General features: G+C 41.6%; 2 protein-coding genes across 4 annotated transcripts in view; both read left to right on the top strand.

The window, feature by feature from the left end:
* Positions 1-1,018: 1,018 nt before the first annotated feature.
* On the top strand, positions 1,019-6,329 carry LOC126755285 (uncharacterized). Its single transcript, XM_050467738.1, has 3 exons — positions 1,019-1,467; positions 1,569-2,048; positions 5,286-6,329. Exons 1-3 carry the CDS (start codon positions 1,039-1,041, stop codon positions 6,276-6,278), a joined length of 1,902 nt encoding a protein of 633 aa, XP_050323695.1. The 5' UTR covers positions 1,019-1,038; the 3' UTR covers positions 6,279-6,329.
* Positions 6,330-14,443: 8,114 nt separating this feature from the next.
* LOC126754835 (sphingomyelin phosphodiesterase) overlaps positions 14,444-17,032 on the top strand; it is a 36,703-nt gene continuing 34,114 nt past the window's right edge. For all 3 annotated transcript variants that reach the window (XM_050467001.1, XM_050467000.1, XM_050467002.1), the window contains exon 1: positions 14,444-14,958. The gene's annotated coding sequence lies outside the window, so the exon portion shown is untranslated. The remainder of the gene's footprint in view (positions 14,959-17,032) is intronic.

The following is a 17,032-nucleotide window of genomic DNA, read 5'->3' as shown; positions in this document are numbered from 1 at the left end:
AACAGCGTGTCGTTCTATTCGCGCCAAAGATTTCCTGTGTGAGATTTTGCTGACAGCGTTCCACTATACCAAAGCATTGCAATGTATGATTGGCTTGACTGCCACAGTGTAATTTAAGAACAAAAGGACATATGCAAAATTTCAGAACGGACTAGTTCGCATATATGCGGACAGACATGGCTAAATCGACTCAGCTTGTCACGCCAATCATTTATATGCCATATACACGTTCACTTTATAGGATCTCCGGCATTTCCTTCTGAGTGCAAAAAACTTCGTGGCAAAACCTAATGCACCGATAAGTTTAAAAATATAATTTCTTGACCTGAATTTCGACCGGATCATAGTTGTCTAATTTTTTACTGGCGTAGACACCGCTTATGCGGTCAAAGCCGAGTTAACAACAGCATGGCAGTCGTTTCTTCTTTTGACAATATGGCCAATTAGAGATTACAAGCGAAGCCAGTCCTTCTCCGCCTAGTCTTTCCAACGGAGGTGAGGTCTCCTCTCTTCTGCTTCCCGCGGCAGCTGGAGTGTTTTCGCCCATTCCCACGTCATGACCTAGCCAGCGTAGCCGCTGTCTTTTAATTCGCTGAACTATTTCAATGTCGTCAACAGAGCTCATCATTCCATCGAATGCGGTATTTGCCGCGGACAATACGCATAGAACCATAAATCTTCCGTAGAACCTTTCTCTCGAAAACGTTGTCATGATCCATGCCTCTGCATCATATGGCCAGACGGAGAAATTTCGTCCATTCAGGAGAAAGCAGAACTACGCAGTTTTCCAATTGCTAGACTAAAATATATGCGATCCTGCTTGACAAAGGAAACCCCAACATTCTCAATTTCTATCCCTGGTCCAATTTTATTTAGTCTTTGCCTCAAAGAGGTTGTGAAGTACTGTAAAAATTTAAGTAATATCCTCTTATAAATTTGTTATTTAACTCTTTCCATATTTACGAAATGACAATTCCACACAAAACCGGAAGACTTAGCCTCGTAGTAGACCGATTTCTGGTTCACACGTTACAAAATATGGCTTGCTTGTTTGAAAATCGAAAATTCATTGAAAACGCCGTACGCCACGTCCAAAGTACGCTAAACGTAAGCGGACCGCAGGGATTTGCTAGTGATGACGAAGTGGTGGTGGAGGATGGCTTTAGCAACAACAGCGCAGAAAATAACACTAAAATATTCATCTCGGGGTCATATATTGGCATATTCAAGGAGGATCTGATCACGGTGACCGCCATCGAACGTATTACGCTCACAACCGTTATGTCATTATTGCTGATTATTTCGGTATGCGGCAACATCTGCTCGTTGCGTGCGAACATGCGACGACAACTCCGGCCGTTCTTTCGTGCTTGCCTCATATCGCTGGCGATTAGCGATTTGATTAACACCACCTTCCTCACAACGGCCTATTTGAGTCAAATATTACAGGAATATTCGCAGGTTTGGGTAAGTCAGTTTTGTGAGTCATACGTCTATATGGATTATATTATAAGATTTGTTAGCGCTAGAAATAAAAATGTTGCTCTTTAAATTCACTCGATTTTCAGATACTCGGACGCGGCATGTGCCACGTGGTGCCATCCATCACCACTGCCGCGATTTTGGTGAGCTCAATAACGCTTGTCGGCATAGCAATGGATCGTTATTTTGCCGTTATGCGTGCGGTAATTAGTTTTTGGAATCCGGGTGTCATTTTCTGTGTGCTCAGCATGCTCGCCTTATGGGCAGCGGCCATTGGCACATCGTGGCCGGTGTTTGGTGTCTATGAATTATACCCCGTTCACATACTAACGAGGCAATGGATTGCTATACCCAACACGAACAGCTCTACAATTGCCAGTGCCGGCTCGGCTACTGTAACAACAGCAACAACTGCAACGGAATCTCGCACAACTATGCCCACTTTATATGAAACCTCTGCCGAAACAGTAACAAAAAGCCCTTGGGAACAACAGACGGCCAACAACAATCAGTCTTACGCCATGCTGATGACGTCTGAGCTGGTGATGATGTGCATATCCAATCAGGTAGGTATGTGTTTGCTTGACAAGCGTTTCCATTTTCGTGAATGTGTACCAAAGGTACCATAAGTGCGTGTGTGTGTCGTTGGGTTGTGTGAAATGTGACTGCTGACGCTGGCGTGCACCCAAAATTCGCATTTATCTTTGTTGCTCATTGCTGGCGCTCACGCTAACACACCTGTATGAGCACATATGTTGGTAGCTATGTACCCACAACTGTCATTCTGCTGGCGAATTCGATTGACTGCTCTAATTAGTGCCACAGACGACACTAAAACGCAATATTTTTTGAAATTGACCGATAATAGCCAAACTGTCAAGGTATTTAGCATTGTTCTGTCAACTTTCAATTTTCCCTGAAGTTATCTCACTGCTGACAGAAACAATATTAGTTGTTATCAATATTAGTTAGGCGAGTATATGATAAATAAGTAAGGAAGCGCTAAGTTCGGGTGTATCCGAAGATTTTATACACTTACAAGGGTTTGCTAAACACGAATCGACTAACAAAGCACGTCCAGGGTTAAATCAGGGGAAATATCAAATTCATCAACAATATATAAGGAGTAAAGTCAACATCCTTATACATATAAGTTAAGGCGGGGTTATGTCAAGCCACTTTCCTCTTTCCTTTAATCCGACTTTATCAGTTTTAACACAAATACTCTGCTTTCTCCAGATTGGTAGTGCACGAGGGTACGACGAAATATCTCCTGCCATCAAACGAACAGTCGCCGCACTTGCGACTTGGCTTTCACGTCACTGTTGACAGAATCCAATGTGGTTTAACGTGGGTATCTGCCTAAGGAGGCTCAAATCCATGGTGTTTTCTATTACTAGAAACACACAGATCAAAACAATGCGTTGATCAGCGCCCCAAAGCGTAAGTGTGTGAACCCACACTACACTCTGGAAGAATCAAGGCATGAGTGGCGCCACACACACATACACTTTGGTTCCAATTGGTAGGGTGAAAACCAAAGGAAGCACCCTTTCCACCTTGGTCGGGTTCGAGGCCCATCTAAAACCTCTGCCGTACTCTGGGTCCGGCACCCGGCCGCAGTGCGACTCCACATTGGACTAATGTCCTTCCTGCATTTAGGTTTAAACCACAGCCACCACGAATCTCCCCAAAGGGCCAAACCCAATGAGCAGACTGAAGTGAACTTCAGGGGCGGCTGCTAACCGTGGTACCAGGTTAAAGTCTTTGGTATTGACCTTGTAGCCGAAGCTACGACCAGTTGAGCTTCCATACAGCCCTGAACTGGTGGCCAGGATCTTAGTCGCCTCTTACGACAGGCATGCCTTACCGCGGGTATATTCGGTTTCCCTCGAACCCGGAGGGCTCCCCCCGTATCCGCAGGGGGACGTCACTGTTGACAGTCATAACTTCGAAGCCGTAGATAATCTTGTCTATCATGCAACTATTATTAACACTAACAACAACGTCAGCCTTGAAATCCAACGCAGAATAATTCTTTCCAACAGGTTCTACTTCGGACTGAGTATTGAGATTGGTCGGCGTTATGAGTTTTTGAGAGAAAGGTTCTGCGGAAGATTTTATGTTTGCTTATTCAAAGTATACACATTGACATCGGCGAATACCGTAGTCGATGGAACGATGAACTGTACGAGATATATAGGGTTTGTCCGGAAAGTAATAGGTCTGAGTTCATTTAAAAAAATTTATTGAACTAATCGTTACAATTCCTTAAAAACTTTCAAAATAGGCTCCTTCTGCGTCGACGCAGCGCTGCCAGCACGATTTCCGAATATTGAAGGCGTGTTCGTAAGGCATTTTCCGGAATATACTTGAGAGCCGAGGTGCATGCTGCTTGGATCCCCTCTGTCGTCTCCAAATTCTTGTCTTTAATCGGCTTTTTCAGGCAAGGAAACAAAAAAATCCGGGGGGCCACATCTGGGCTATACGGCACCTTCGAAAGCGTTGTGATGCCGGCCTTGGTTAGGTAGCTGTTAACAAGAAAGGCGGTGTGAGCCTGAGCGTTGTCGTGGTGCAACTTCCAATCGGCTGCATTGTCTTGTCAGAGCCGATTGATTCTTTGTTTGAGTCTCTTGAGGAGTTCCATGTTCAACTTGGCGTTGACGGTTTGTCCAGGATGAAAAAATTCTTGGTGGGCGATGCTTTTGATGTCAAAAAAGACAATGAGCATCGTTTTGACTTTGGATTTGCTTATCTAAACTCTTCCAGGTCCTCCAAAAAGCCCTGGTGTCACTGAAACACACCACTTCTTGCTAAAGCAACACCTGGGTAAGCCTCCTTGATCATATCAAACGTCTCTATCGCACATTACCGAGTTTCACACAGAATTTAACCGCGAACCTCTGCTCTAACGAACGCAGCATTTTCGGCTTCCACCACTCACTGAAACACGTTGCGCGAAAATGTTTGTCCTGACTCTTGAGGTGTTTGGAGACAACTGACCAGCCTCTCGTTCGTTAGCTAGGTTAGCTAGGAACGCCCTCTACCGAATCCAGTAGGTGCGCGTACTCTGCAAAGTACAGTCGCGGCGGAAAAAAGCAGTCATGACGTCCAGTGGATGAAAAGACTCCAGCTTAATTCAGCGTATTCGACGCAGCTACGCTGGTTGGCCGGTCATGAAGCAGTGGATGAAGACCCAGCCGTATTCGACGAAAGACCAGGTGGAGAAGGACCAAGTTACACACCACGAATCTGGACAAACCAATCAACGCCAAAACGTGGAACTCGTCAAAGACTCAAACGAAGAATGATTGGCAATGCGATTGGAAGTTGTAAACTCGGTTATAACCTCGTAAGTGGAGTATACGCCAATAAGGAAGAAGAAGTCATATTGTTGTACTGTTATTAGATTACTCACATTGGCCGATTGCGATATAAAGTCAACCGAAAGTTCAAAAGTCCATCTATTAAGTATGGTATGTGGGGGCAATAAAGAATATTGACCCGATTAAATCACTTATTTTGGCCGATGCGACACAGGCATCCGAAAGTTCAAATACTGGAGTCTATATATACGGTATTAGGGCCTTGAGCAGTTATTATCCGATTTTGCCAAGTTTTAAACTAGATATGGCGGTGGTGTGACCACTGTAAAGTCCAAAAATAAGTTATGTGTTTTCAGTTTTCAGCCGCCTGACTTGGGAACTTCCATAACTCATAAGTCTGTTTTCGCTGAATTCCAGATCTTCCATCATATCCTATTTATATTGTATAATAATTGCTCCCACTTGATATATTTTCAGTCATCTATCGCCAAGTACTACTTTGCAATTTTCGGCATCATTTTCGTTCCCACAATAATTGCTTTTATATGGATGAACTCGGTGATTGCGAAGCAATTGTGGAAAAGTCGTCGCACCGCTGCTTCTGTCAGTAAGAGACAGCATAAAAGTTGGTGGAGACACCTCCCCTACATCTGTTCGAGAAAATGTAAAGACGACGAGCGGAACTTAAAGGAGTATCCAGTCGATTCGAGGGGACGACCAAGCAACTGCCTTACTATTTCAAATGGAGTCGGCATAAACACGGCCGACAACAAAATACCGCTACCAATCCAGCCGAGCGTAACCAGCATTATTTTTCCGACGAACGTTTCAAGCGCTGTGGCTCCTAAGACGAGCAACAGCAACAATCGTGAAGCACGTCATCTACGCATGTTTACCGTTATCATTTTGTTAATTACCGCTTTTCTCTTTCTGCGTTCACCCACCTGGATTTTGATGTTAATGCGCATAGGTGGCGTTTACACAGGTCGCTTTCCAATAATTTTGCATTACTTTTTCGGCATTCTCAACTTAACCAATTCCATGCTGAACCCCTTCTTTTACACCTTTCTAACGGATGTTTTAAAATTTGCGCATTTTATTAAGGTAACTTTCTGCTGCGGTTTTTGCAATTTCCGATTGCGTCATCAAAGCAAACAGCATGTCGCCACATATCCAACGGCAAACTCTGCTGGATTGGGAGAGGATGGTAGTGCTTCCCTGATAGCGTCGACATCCACGTGCTGTGGCAGCTTTTGGATAAATAAAACGGACGCGCTTACTCGGAGTTTGTGCTGCAAACCTGCTGCGCGCAAAAGTAGCGGTGTTACCAAGCTTCGAATTCAACCGTTAGATGATAAACTGAAAGGCGACAGCGAATCGCATGGCAATGAGCGGGACGAAGGTGTCGATTGCAGCGATGCAAGCTGTTACAGCAAAGATGAGAACGAAACTGTGAATTCGGCTCAATAAACCGCTATATACCTGTGGAACCAATTCAATATATGTACAAAATATTTGAAATAAATGATAATATATACTATATGTACTACATACTTATATTCATTACTTCGCTCTTTGAATTCATTACTACGCTTCTTCTTGGATCTATGGACCATCCGCGTGCTTGGCAAGCGCTGGTCAACAACCAGAACTTATACGGCTGCGAGATCCTCCTTGTTCAGGATACTTGTGAAAGGCAAGAGATCCTCTGAACTACGAGCTATTAGCAATATTTATCTCAGCGCAATATGTAGAAGGTATTCTGACTGAACTCAGTCCAGTAGTTTACGGCAAGGCGACATACATTGTACAAAAAAGTAACGGAAATTGTAAATAAAACGCAAGATATTTAATTATTCATCAATATTTATTTTGTTGCCTTCAAAGTAATCCCCACCAGATGTAATACACTTCTGCCAAAGGTTTTTCAGTCCTCAAAACAGTTTTCATAAACACTTTTTGTGTTGGCCTTCAGCTTCTTCAGCGAATTTTGTTTAATCTCTTTGATCGACTGAAAACGGTTTCCACGAAGCGGAAATTTTAGTTTGGGAAACAAGAAAAAATCGCAAAGAGTCAAGCCTGGTGAATACGGTGGTTGATGGATGGCATTCGTTCAGTTTTTGGCTTTAAATTCGGTCACAATAGCGGCTCGATGCGATGGTGCAATATATTCGTGTAAATCCATGAATTGTTCTCCCACAATTCCGGCCGTTTTCGACGGATGTTCTCAAAAGCGTCAATACAGTCATATAGAACTCCTTATTGATCGTCTATAACTCCGTAAGAAATTCATGATGCATTAAACCACGAACATCTAAAAAAAAAAACAATGAGCATCACCTTGATTTTTTGAGCGGCTTTGACGTGATGTTTTTGGTTTCGGCTCGTTTTTTTCGCTCCATTCCGATGATTGTTGCCTTGTTTGTGTATCAAACTCATAAACACATGTTTCATCGGCTCCTCATGAATATGGGATCGGCATTCGCAAGATCAAGCATGACCAAAAATACCTGTTTACGGTAATCTTTTTGAATAAAATTCAGACTGAGGTTGAAACATTTCGATGCAACTTACTATCGGCTTACTTGGCGAAGTGGCTGGCATTGTGAAACCATCGGAACATTTTGTCGATCTATAAGGGTCTGGTGATCCATATCCGTAGCTGTAGGAAAAAAGAACGAGCGTTCACAGCTGTCCAAATGGGATCCAGTGTTATCCTTGGTGCGAGGATCAGCACTATAGTCTAACATAATCCACATTCAGTCTTGATATGAATAGGGAACACTTCCAATTAGCAATTAATTATTTAACAATTATTATAATAAAAAAATGCTAACTATCCGAGTTCGTTTCAAAAAAGAACATATGCATTTGGAAAAATATTGCTTTCCAACTTTTCAGTTTAATTTCTTGCAGCACAATTTCTCTTCAGCTCCGAAATATTCTTCGGTTTCAACGATTATCTCTTCATTGTTGCAGCAGTCTAAGAACTCAGATCTATATTAGATGTGGTCTTTTGGTGTTCAATGCAAAATCATAGAGCAAAGGTTAGATTAGGTTAGGTTAATGTGATAGGCTAGTCACCATGCATTGACTAGTTTTGGGCTTTAGCGATACCAATAGTGTGCGGTTACGTAGTCCATGAGAACTGGTAATCCTTTAGAATGCCTGCGTTTTAAGGGAATTTCAATCGAATCTGTGGCCTCACTAACTATACCCTCTTCCAATGCGACATACGGTAAGTTCCCCAAATCATTTCCTGAAGCCATCTGGATCTATTAGCACCATTCTGTGGCGTGTGCCGCCACCAGACTCTGACCAGTAAGTATTCCAATCATGTTCCTTTATGTTTCTTTAAATTCTCTTCTATCGAGCACCATTAGAAACTTTATACATGCTATTTCTAATCTACCATTTTACACATGACTATTGTAGTTTTACCCCTGCAGGATTACCATCCGGTTTTGACCTTAATTGCCATGCTCCTGTCCAAATCGTCGTATAAACAATAAGTTTTTTTATCAATATTGACAATCTGGTTCACTATCTCATTGCCCGCGATTGCCTTTTCGACCTGACAACCGTGTTGATGTGAAGTCACTCCACTGCTGTCTTGCTTCACAAGACACTTCTGGTCGATAGGTTATGTTCTTGCTTACTGCTTGACCGCCCAGGCAGACAATAACTCTGGAGTTGCCTGCTAATGCATTAAAGGCTACCTCCGTGGCTTTCTCAATAGCAAAGACTTATACTTGAAATATACTGCAGTGTTCCGGTAACTTAAAAGGCTGTCATATGCCTAATTCTGGACAGTATATTCTCGCACGAACTGTGTCCTCCTTTTGCGAGCTATCCGTATAAATGTTTCATATATTTCAGGCAACACACTGTGTTAACGTGCAGCGCCATTACCCTCCGAACTATGCCCGAAATTTCCATATGTCTATTGTACTGTAGCCATTAGTCCTCCCCTCGATTTTGCCGTGCAGTTTTCAGCGAAGAGGTCTATAGCTGGCAGGTCTAACAGTAGTTCAACAGCTGCCATTAAACAGGTTCTTAAAGCTTCCGCTGTGTGCAGCGCAGCGAGTCGCAGAAACCTTTCCATTAGCTACCGGTAAGTAGATTTCCATAAACCTCTCCACTAAACTGCTACACCATAGAGCAAATTTTCCCTTAAAATAGCAGGTTGTGCCGAGCATCTGTATATAAGGCATGGCTTCTATTTCTTATTATTATTTTTTCCTAACATGGAAAGTTTTTTTATTTCTTAGTGAAAACAAGCAAATGCGTCTTCTTTGAATCCAAACCTAGACTCGTTTTCGATGTCCAGACGTGAAAGCTTTGCCGTTTAAGTTCTTTAATAGCTTTAATATGCATGGAGGCGGAGATTGGAGATTGGACAAGCTTCCAGGTGTTGCTGTGGTCTTGATGTCCAAGATTTTCTCTAATTAGCAGGAAGGAAGTTTTAAGCTTGTTGGCTTAAACTCTTTCGAATATGTTGAGTGGCTTCTCTAAGATTCCGGTATGAAAATCACCCCAACCTCTCTTAAGTGAGATTTTATTAAACGATTGACTTATTTCGTTTTTAAAAATACTGATAACAATCACAAAGAAAGAAGCGAATTGCACATTTAGCCCGCAGCTAAAATCCCTCTACTTGAGGCACTTTGTTATTGTAAATACAAACTGTACAGCGAATGCCAGTGCAGCAAAGTGGCGGAGTATCGCCAATAACGCAACACCGTGAAGGGTGCGAGTTACTTATTTATGCATGTAGAACTTAATAAAGATGGCGCAAACTGTAGGGGATTTGTACGAGGGAGCAAAAGTTCGGCAAGTCACAAGTACAAATAGTTTTAGTTAAGCCACGCACAACACTTATGATCGGATATACAAAGCAACCCCAAAACAGTTGCAAGCAACTTAGTGTAAACCCTGCCAAAAATTGTACGAGTACTCTTTATAGAGAATACAGCACGTATTACTCCCTATAGGACACCATTGTGAATGAATTATACATAGCTTTGGGTTAGAGTTAGGTATTAGTTGGTACGAACGAATAGCTTTAGCGGGTTGAATCTTTGTATGACTTTGTATTCAATGCCATCAAAGATCAGCTTTACGATTTGTCGCTTTTTGTAGGTTTTGGGCTCAGCGCGGCGAAAAATTCCTTCCAAATCGTCAGAGCTGTCGTCACAGCAACGGTACGTGCAACTTGCAGGTCACTAAAAGCCGCCCTCTAAGAAACCGTCGCCTACCCTGGAACCTCATGTTAGCTATTCGACTTCATCCATTCTGTGCAGGTATATCTGTGTCCGGAAAGCAACTGTGTTGTGTATGAGTCGAATTCTCCAAATTTACGACTTGTCCACGAGTTTATAAGTCTGCCCGTCTATCTGCCGCGACTCTCATTCTCCCAAGATCGTTGCCATGCGAGTATCGTGTCTTTTTTCTTTCGTGCCCTAAAACATCAATGGAAGCATTACCACTTATGACAAATATTGCAACGCCTGGCTCAGTTCGGTAAGCTGTTTCTACTCTGAGGGCTGCGATGCGTTGCACTCTGGCCAATTCCTTACGCCGTTTTTTATTTTTTAAAAGGATTTAGCACATCTGTCCAAATCTCTACTCCGTATAGTAAGACGCTGGTGGTTGTTGACATTAAGAGCTTTCTCTTTTCTTTTGTGGACTCTCCCATGTTGGCAACGAGTCTGATAAGATAAAAGGTGATTTTGTTGCCTTTCCTGCGGCGTACTGGATTTGTACTCCGAAGTTTAATCTGGGGACAAGCCTTTCGTCTAGGTTATGTAAGCCAATCAATTTTTGCGTCCGAATCACGACCCGATTCAGCTTTCTATGAGCTTCCTCTGTGTCTCGGGCTGTGATTACTGCTGCTATGTCGTCCACGTAGCCAATTAAATATGATTCGTTTGGCATTTCCAGTTTCATTATTCTGTCATAACTAATGTTCCACAGGTCTGGGAATAAAATGGACCGTTGTGCTGCTGCTGACGTAACTTCCATTTGTTGTGATCCCTCTCTAGTCTGGTACAGCAGTTTTCTGTTACTAAGGTACTTAGCTCCGCACCACAGAATTGTGGTAAGCAGCCTCGATGATGTCCGCCTATTTCGCACTATTAAAGGCGTTTCGAACGTCGCTACCAACGATTTGCTTGTATTTGGGGCCAACAGCGTGCAATTAGGCTCTTTATAAGACAGACTCAAACAATAATGAATAGGTCGTTACATTTAAAAGGATTTAGAATACTGGAATTCACTTGTTGCTTAGCAGCTAATCGCGAACTAATCCCAGACTTGCCGCATTTTTTGCAGGGTTCATTCTACTTGTAATACATTTCGGTGTAGATATGTTGTGTTTATGTACTTGTTTTCGCACAATCCGCTAGAGTGCAAACTGAGAAGTTTTGTGCAACATTGCAGGCATTTGTCACCGTTATAGCTTAGAGATATAGAATATGGAGTAAAAACGGCCATGCTAAGCGTGTATTTAGGTATCTGCTCATATAAATGTGTACAAGCGTAAGCAAGCATTTTACACGTAGAGAACGGTACATCAATGCTGCCACAACTAACTTTCGCTTGCGCTTTTAAATGGCACTATCGAGGAAAGTAAAGTCAATTGCACTGTCACTAGCTCAAGGGTATAGTTGTGTCGATGGCAGTTAGGAGTCAAGCCACTTGAAAGTTCAAAAGTAGGTGAGCGGTTCGAAGGGAATTTATAAATTGAAACATCCAATGAAAAGTGGAAGTTTACAAAATTGCATTTTTTAATACAAAGGTAGCTTTTTACAGATATCGGGTTTAAATGCCTAGGAGTTCATCGGAAGTTACTGTATAATATACTATAAAATGATGAAGATTAATAGAAACAATAGATAAAGATTGATAAAGGGACACCTCAGGTTTTGGAACACAAGCAGCACAGGGCACAAAATTACTTTGGAGTAGTGTTGGTGGTGGACAGACCAAAAGGCTCACAAGGTATGTGAAAAACCGTCAATAGTGACGGCGGCGCTAACGAGGATAATGGCTAACATTGGACCAAGCCGAGTAGACAAACTTTTTTGGCCAAAGTAAGACAGTCCATACTTATGCATGCTTCACCGATAAGGGAAACGGCAGAAAAACTACTTAGAAAAGGCGAAGTCAATAATCCGACTAAGTGCAATCAGGTATGAATGAGTCTACTGAACTGTATCACATTAGGCGGCTGGAGTCATAGCAGGTCTCATGTCATCAGAGATAAAAGCCATGGAAATTAAACGAGTATTCGATAAAATAAAAAACTGGAACTCGTTTAACGAAAGAAGAGAGGAAGCAGGAAAGACAAAGGAGCCTAAACGAATGACAGAAAAGATGGGATGAAGCAACGACGGTGAGATGAATGCACAGACTTGTAAGAAGCGTTCAAGTATGGGTAGAACGGAAACATGGGGAAACTGATTTCTATCTTACGCAGGTTTTAAGAGGACATAGTTGTTATAGAGAATATCTCTTCAAATATGGAAACAATGACGAAACAAATCACTCCATCCGCAGCAGCAGCGTTGTGCATATCCACTTTTCCTGCCCAAATTATAAAGAGAGAGATTTGAAGTAGAGAAACTGATAAACGATCCAATGACGCCGGAGAATATCGCTCTTACATGATCCAATCGAAGGTGAACTGGGAGACAGAGTGCGAGCGTGGGCAGCTACAAATATGCAAGAGCTAAGAAAGAAGTAGTGGCAACACAGCGAAAACAGAAGAATTAACCGTACTTAGGGCGAAAATGCATGACTGAAGAGCCGAATGGCGAATGCTTGGCAGTTCCGCGGGCCGAATGCAAGCAATGAGTACGGAGTTCAGGGTTTAGTACGTAGGCTTATTATGCCGCAAGTCCTGCTTGGGCGTGATCCCAAAGGAAGTGTATCTTAAGCGGTCAATACGAATCAAACATATCGACCAGAAAAATGACGGTATATTCGAAGATTCCCTCTCAGAGAAAAAATATAAATACATTCTTCCAGGCAAATGGTACCTATCCTACAGAAAATGGGTAAAGTAAATGCGGCAGAATGCAGAATCCGCATGGACAATGATGAGACGTTGAAGTATTAGCCCGGCCTTCAGACCCATCTGATAAGGTTGAAAATAATCAGTTTTTTTTACCAAATACACTGAGTTCTTAGATATGGCTTAAAGTGATTAACACCCTGGATCACAATGGCCTCATTATCCTTTAAGTGCGTTAAGCTCTCAGACCGTTTTGTGATTGCTTGGCTCAATATTGTTTGAGCAATCGTGAAAAAATTTCACAGTTCTACTTTGATTAAGATAAGAACCTAAGCCAGGCGGCTAAAAATATGATAACTGTTTATGGTTTTAATACCATGGTTTCGTCGATTCCGTTCCGACTATTTCGACGGTAAAGATCAACCAAGCTCGGAGAGGCCAATTGTCGAAAATATTGGCATTCATGGAGTCCGGCCGACCTGTCAGTCCGGGTGCTAAGCTCTGCACAAAAAACCATTTAGAATCATTTAAATAGGAGTAGATACGAAAAGAAGCTCGATGAGTGAGTGCCACATGAGTTATTCAAACAAAAAAAACAAATAGACTGAATTTCCATCTGCGAATCGTAGCTACATAAAGACGAAATCGATTCCAATTTTAAAGCGGATGGTTACAGGATTACGGATACTTACGACAACGTCAAGCGAAAACGGTCGTGTTCGAAACGCGCTGAATGGAAGAAACGGTAGGAAAGCCAAGATTGATGGTCAGGAAGTTTTTGCCATATTTTTGGTGGGAAAGGGGTGGAATAACCTATAATATGCTGCTCCCCTGTGGCCAAACTTTTAAATGGGACTTGTAATATATAAAATTGGACGATCTGAAAAAAGTAATCGCTCAGAAGCGGCCAGCTTTAGCCAACAGAAGAGAAACTGTTTGCAATCAGAGCAAAACCGGGCCATATACCGCGATCGAGATTCGTAGAAGCTGCAAGAGTTAGTTTGGTAGGTCCTTATGCATCCACCTCTTAGTTCGGATCTGGTACCAGGTGATTACTACCTTTTTCTGTCAAATTCACCTCAGAAATTTATCAACTGTACGAGTGTTTTGCTAATAGGGATGAGGGTTTCATTAGCGTAAAATTATAAAATAATCCTCAAAATGGCAGCAAGTTGTGGAACAAAACGGTGCATATTTCACTTAAATCGAGTCAATGCTAAATGAAAGCCTTAATTTAATTCAAAAAAACAAAGAACTTCTTGTCACTAGCTCGCTTTGTAACAAATTTTCATTAAAATGTTTCTCATTTCAAGGTGAGCTTTCTTTTGTTTCGCCTGCACTTCTTTCTTAACATTGTGAAGCTCAAAAAAAGCTTCAGAAAGCTCATACAAAGTTTTCAATCAAATGGGAGTTCACCATAAAGTGCTGCGCCCAGTGATCGTGTAACTGTTAGCTTTGAAAGCGTAAACCGCCCACACAGCAAACTTCACTGTAAGACATATACGAAGCTCCAAGCTCCAAGCTAACGCTAAACGAGTATAAAGCTCGCGTTAACCCATAGTCATTTCTTCATACGCTCCAGCCTACTACTCGTTAGACGCAAGTGCGCTGAAAGCTAAAAGACTAGTTGGTCAGTTGAGTGCGGTACCTAGCAGCAAGCGGACGTGTCTTTCTTCGCCGACAGTGGAACTAGACGGGCCGTGGCGATCACGATCAAGTGTGCGTGTGTGTATGTACGTTGGCGAGTGCGAACGCATAGCGATTGTTGTGTTTTGTTTTTGCTCCCGTGCGAATATATAATATAATAGAAATGAGGAAATAAATACATGCGTATCAAAAAAAAGAGAAAACACAAATTAAAAGTGACAACTCGGCGATGTGTTTTGCATAAATTTGCTCTAGAATACAACAACAAAGCGCAGCATAAATTGAAAGAAAAATTGTGTTTTCGAAAAAGTAAAGCAGAAAGTGTAGAGGGCGAGCGGAGAAAGGCGCGCAAAGAATATAGAAAGTGACCTTTAGTGTAAATTTCGAGACGGCGGCACGTTTTCGAAAGCGAGTGACAGGCTGAAGCCGTCGTCAGCAGTGGCTGCTCCTGTAAATTCAAATTAAACGCCGCACATTCGATGCAAGGTAAAGTTTTTGAGTTGTCTTTGTTTTGTTGGTTTTCGAAACAAGTTGCGCGCATGCGCAGACTGCCATGTCATGTGAAGTTTCCCCCTGCCGCAGCCAGCTCGTATGTAATACAAAGTTGCGTTGCAGACCCGCTCGAAACTTGTTGTTTGCGTTTTGTGTTATTGTGGAATAAACGCGATATCTTTGATCTGATCTTGCGCGTGGCTTCAGCTACTTTTGGTACTTTTCCGAAGATGCGCGTGTGCATATTCGGTTTCAGCGTACGTCCTGGTGCTCACGCTTCTTTCACTTTTATCGCGGCTGCCTTGCGTGTCAAGCGGTTATTTATGGTTGCACCCGCCCAACGAAAATTCGCGCATGTGCAATCTGCACAGCTGTTTGTCGCGTTGCGCTGTGTGTTGTTGCACTGCAGTGTTGCCATATCGCGCGCGCGTACTTTTTCAGCTTTATGTTGTGTTGCAGCATTCGCTATTATTAAGTCGTTAAAAAAAAAAACAAATTGACTATACAATGAAAGGCAAGCGAAACAGGTAAATACTCGTAGAAAAAAGAAATCGCATTCTTTGGCGTCTGCTCAGCTGGCTGTCGGTGGCGGAATTCGAGCGCAGCTCGCAAGCGGCGATTGCTTAACATAACGTTTATGGTCTCCGGCATTTCGTGCTTTTCTTTTACCGTTTCGCTCTTTATCTCATGCCTCGATTTCTTTGCATTGAATTATGTTTTCTACGCTTGTTATTTACTCGCATTGTAACGAGTACGCCAGTCGCTTATTATTCATATTATTTTTATTTTTTTGGTTTTTATTAATTTGTGTGAAACGTGTGCGGAATTTTCAATTGTCACTGGCCGCAGTGGCCTTTTGTGTGTTGACGTGTGTTTTTCTTTACCTTAGCTGCCATAGTGGTTCAATTGTTAATGGCCCAAATTGTAAGTCACATTGATTGCGGTTGAAACTGCTATTGCGTACTGAACGAGTTCGCTGGTACCAGTAATATGGTAGGTATGACATGAGTTCATTATCTTTATTGTAGACTGAACTCTCTTAAGCAGTGCTCGCTGTCAAGCAAGCCCTCTTGTAGTCTATACTAATATGGAATCCTCTCTTTAGGGGGGTATGCTCGTCTATAAATCTTAAAAATTCGATTTTTCGTTTCAAATCGTTAATCGAAGTATTTTTAAAGTGCGACTCTATAATTTACAAAATTAAACATTTTTTTTTTTGAAAAATTTTATAAATTTTTTTTTCAAAAAATTTTGTATATTTAACAAAACTAAAATTCTCACTAAATTTGTAGGTATAAAGTATTCTAAAAAAAGGACCTTCAGAGCCTATAGTATAAAAGCGTATAAAAATATATTAGGTAGTCGAATAAGTCTTTTCGTATTTTGTCAATAAATGTCGTTGCAGTCGTATATCTCCAGTGTTACCAATCACATTGTGTCATACTATATAGTGTTGGAAAGGTGAGATTTTAAGCTTTATTTAACCAAAAAAAAAAAATTCGGGGTAGTCGTAAAAAAAATTATAGCTGTTCAAAAATGAGTTGGAAAGGTGAGATTTTAAGCTTTATTTAACCAAAAAAAAAAAATTCGGGGTAGTCGTAAAAAAATTATAGCTGTTCAAAAATGAGTGAAAATAATGAAGAAATTTGCTAGATTTTGAAATTTTTGGATTAAAAAGGGAAAAATGCCACGCAAGCCGCCACTGAAATTTGTAAAGTTTACGGAGACGATGCTGTATCAGTTCGTGTAGCACAACAATGGTTCGCTCGCTTCCGTTCTGGAAATTTCGAAATTTCGATTTACATGATGAAAGTTTTATACTGATGAAATAATGTCTCTATCGGAAAAATGGCAAAAAGTGGTCGACCAAAATGATACATACTTATATGGTTCATAAAAGTACATTAAAATATAAAAAAAAATAAGTTGAAATTTGATTAGAAATACGAAAATACTTTTTCGACTACCCAATATTTATCTTAATATTGATCGGTCAGTTTGTGTGTGAGCTACATGCATACTATAGCAACAACATATTCGGAAATTTTAGGGTTACCTTGGACAAAAC

Source organism: Bactrocera neohumeralis, chromosome 4 (genome assembly GCF_024586455.1).
Source record: "Bactrocera neohumeralis isolate Rockhampton chromosome 4, APGP_CSIRO_Bneo_wtdbg2-racon-allhic-juicebox.fasta_v2, whole genome shotgun sequence".
NCBI lineage: Eukaryota > Metazoa > Arthropoda > Insecta > Diptera > Tephritidae > Bactrocera > Bactrocera neohumeralis.
Note: the sequence above shows the minus strand (reverse complement) of the source record. Positions and strands in the feature narration are given on the sequence as shown.

What these genes read in the sequence shown, in the direction of transcription:
- LOC126755285 (XM_050467738.1), top strand. Translation starts at nt 1,039, where the DNA reads ATGGCTTGCTTGTTTGAAAATCGAAAATTCATTGAAAACGCCGTACGC. An exon ending in AGGAATATTCGCAGGTTTGG is followed by an intron (nt 1,468 to 1,568) that starts GTAAGTCAGTTT and finishes CTCGATTTTCAG; the next exon opens with ATACTCGGACGCGGCATGTG. An exon ending in TGATGTGCATATCCAATCAG is followed by an intron (nt 2,049 to 5,285) that starts GTAGGTATGTGT and finishes ATATATTTTCAG; the next exon opens with TCATCTATCGCCAAGTACTA.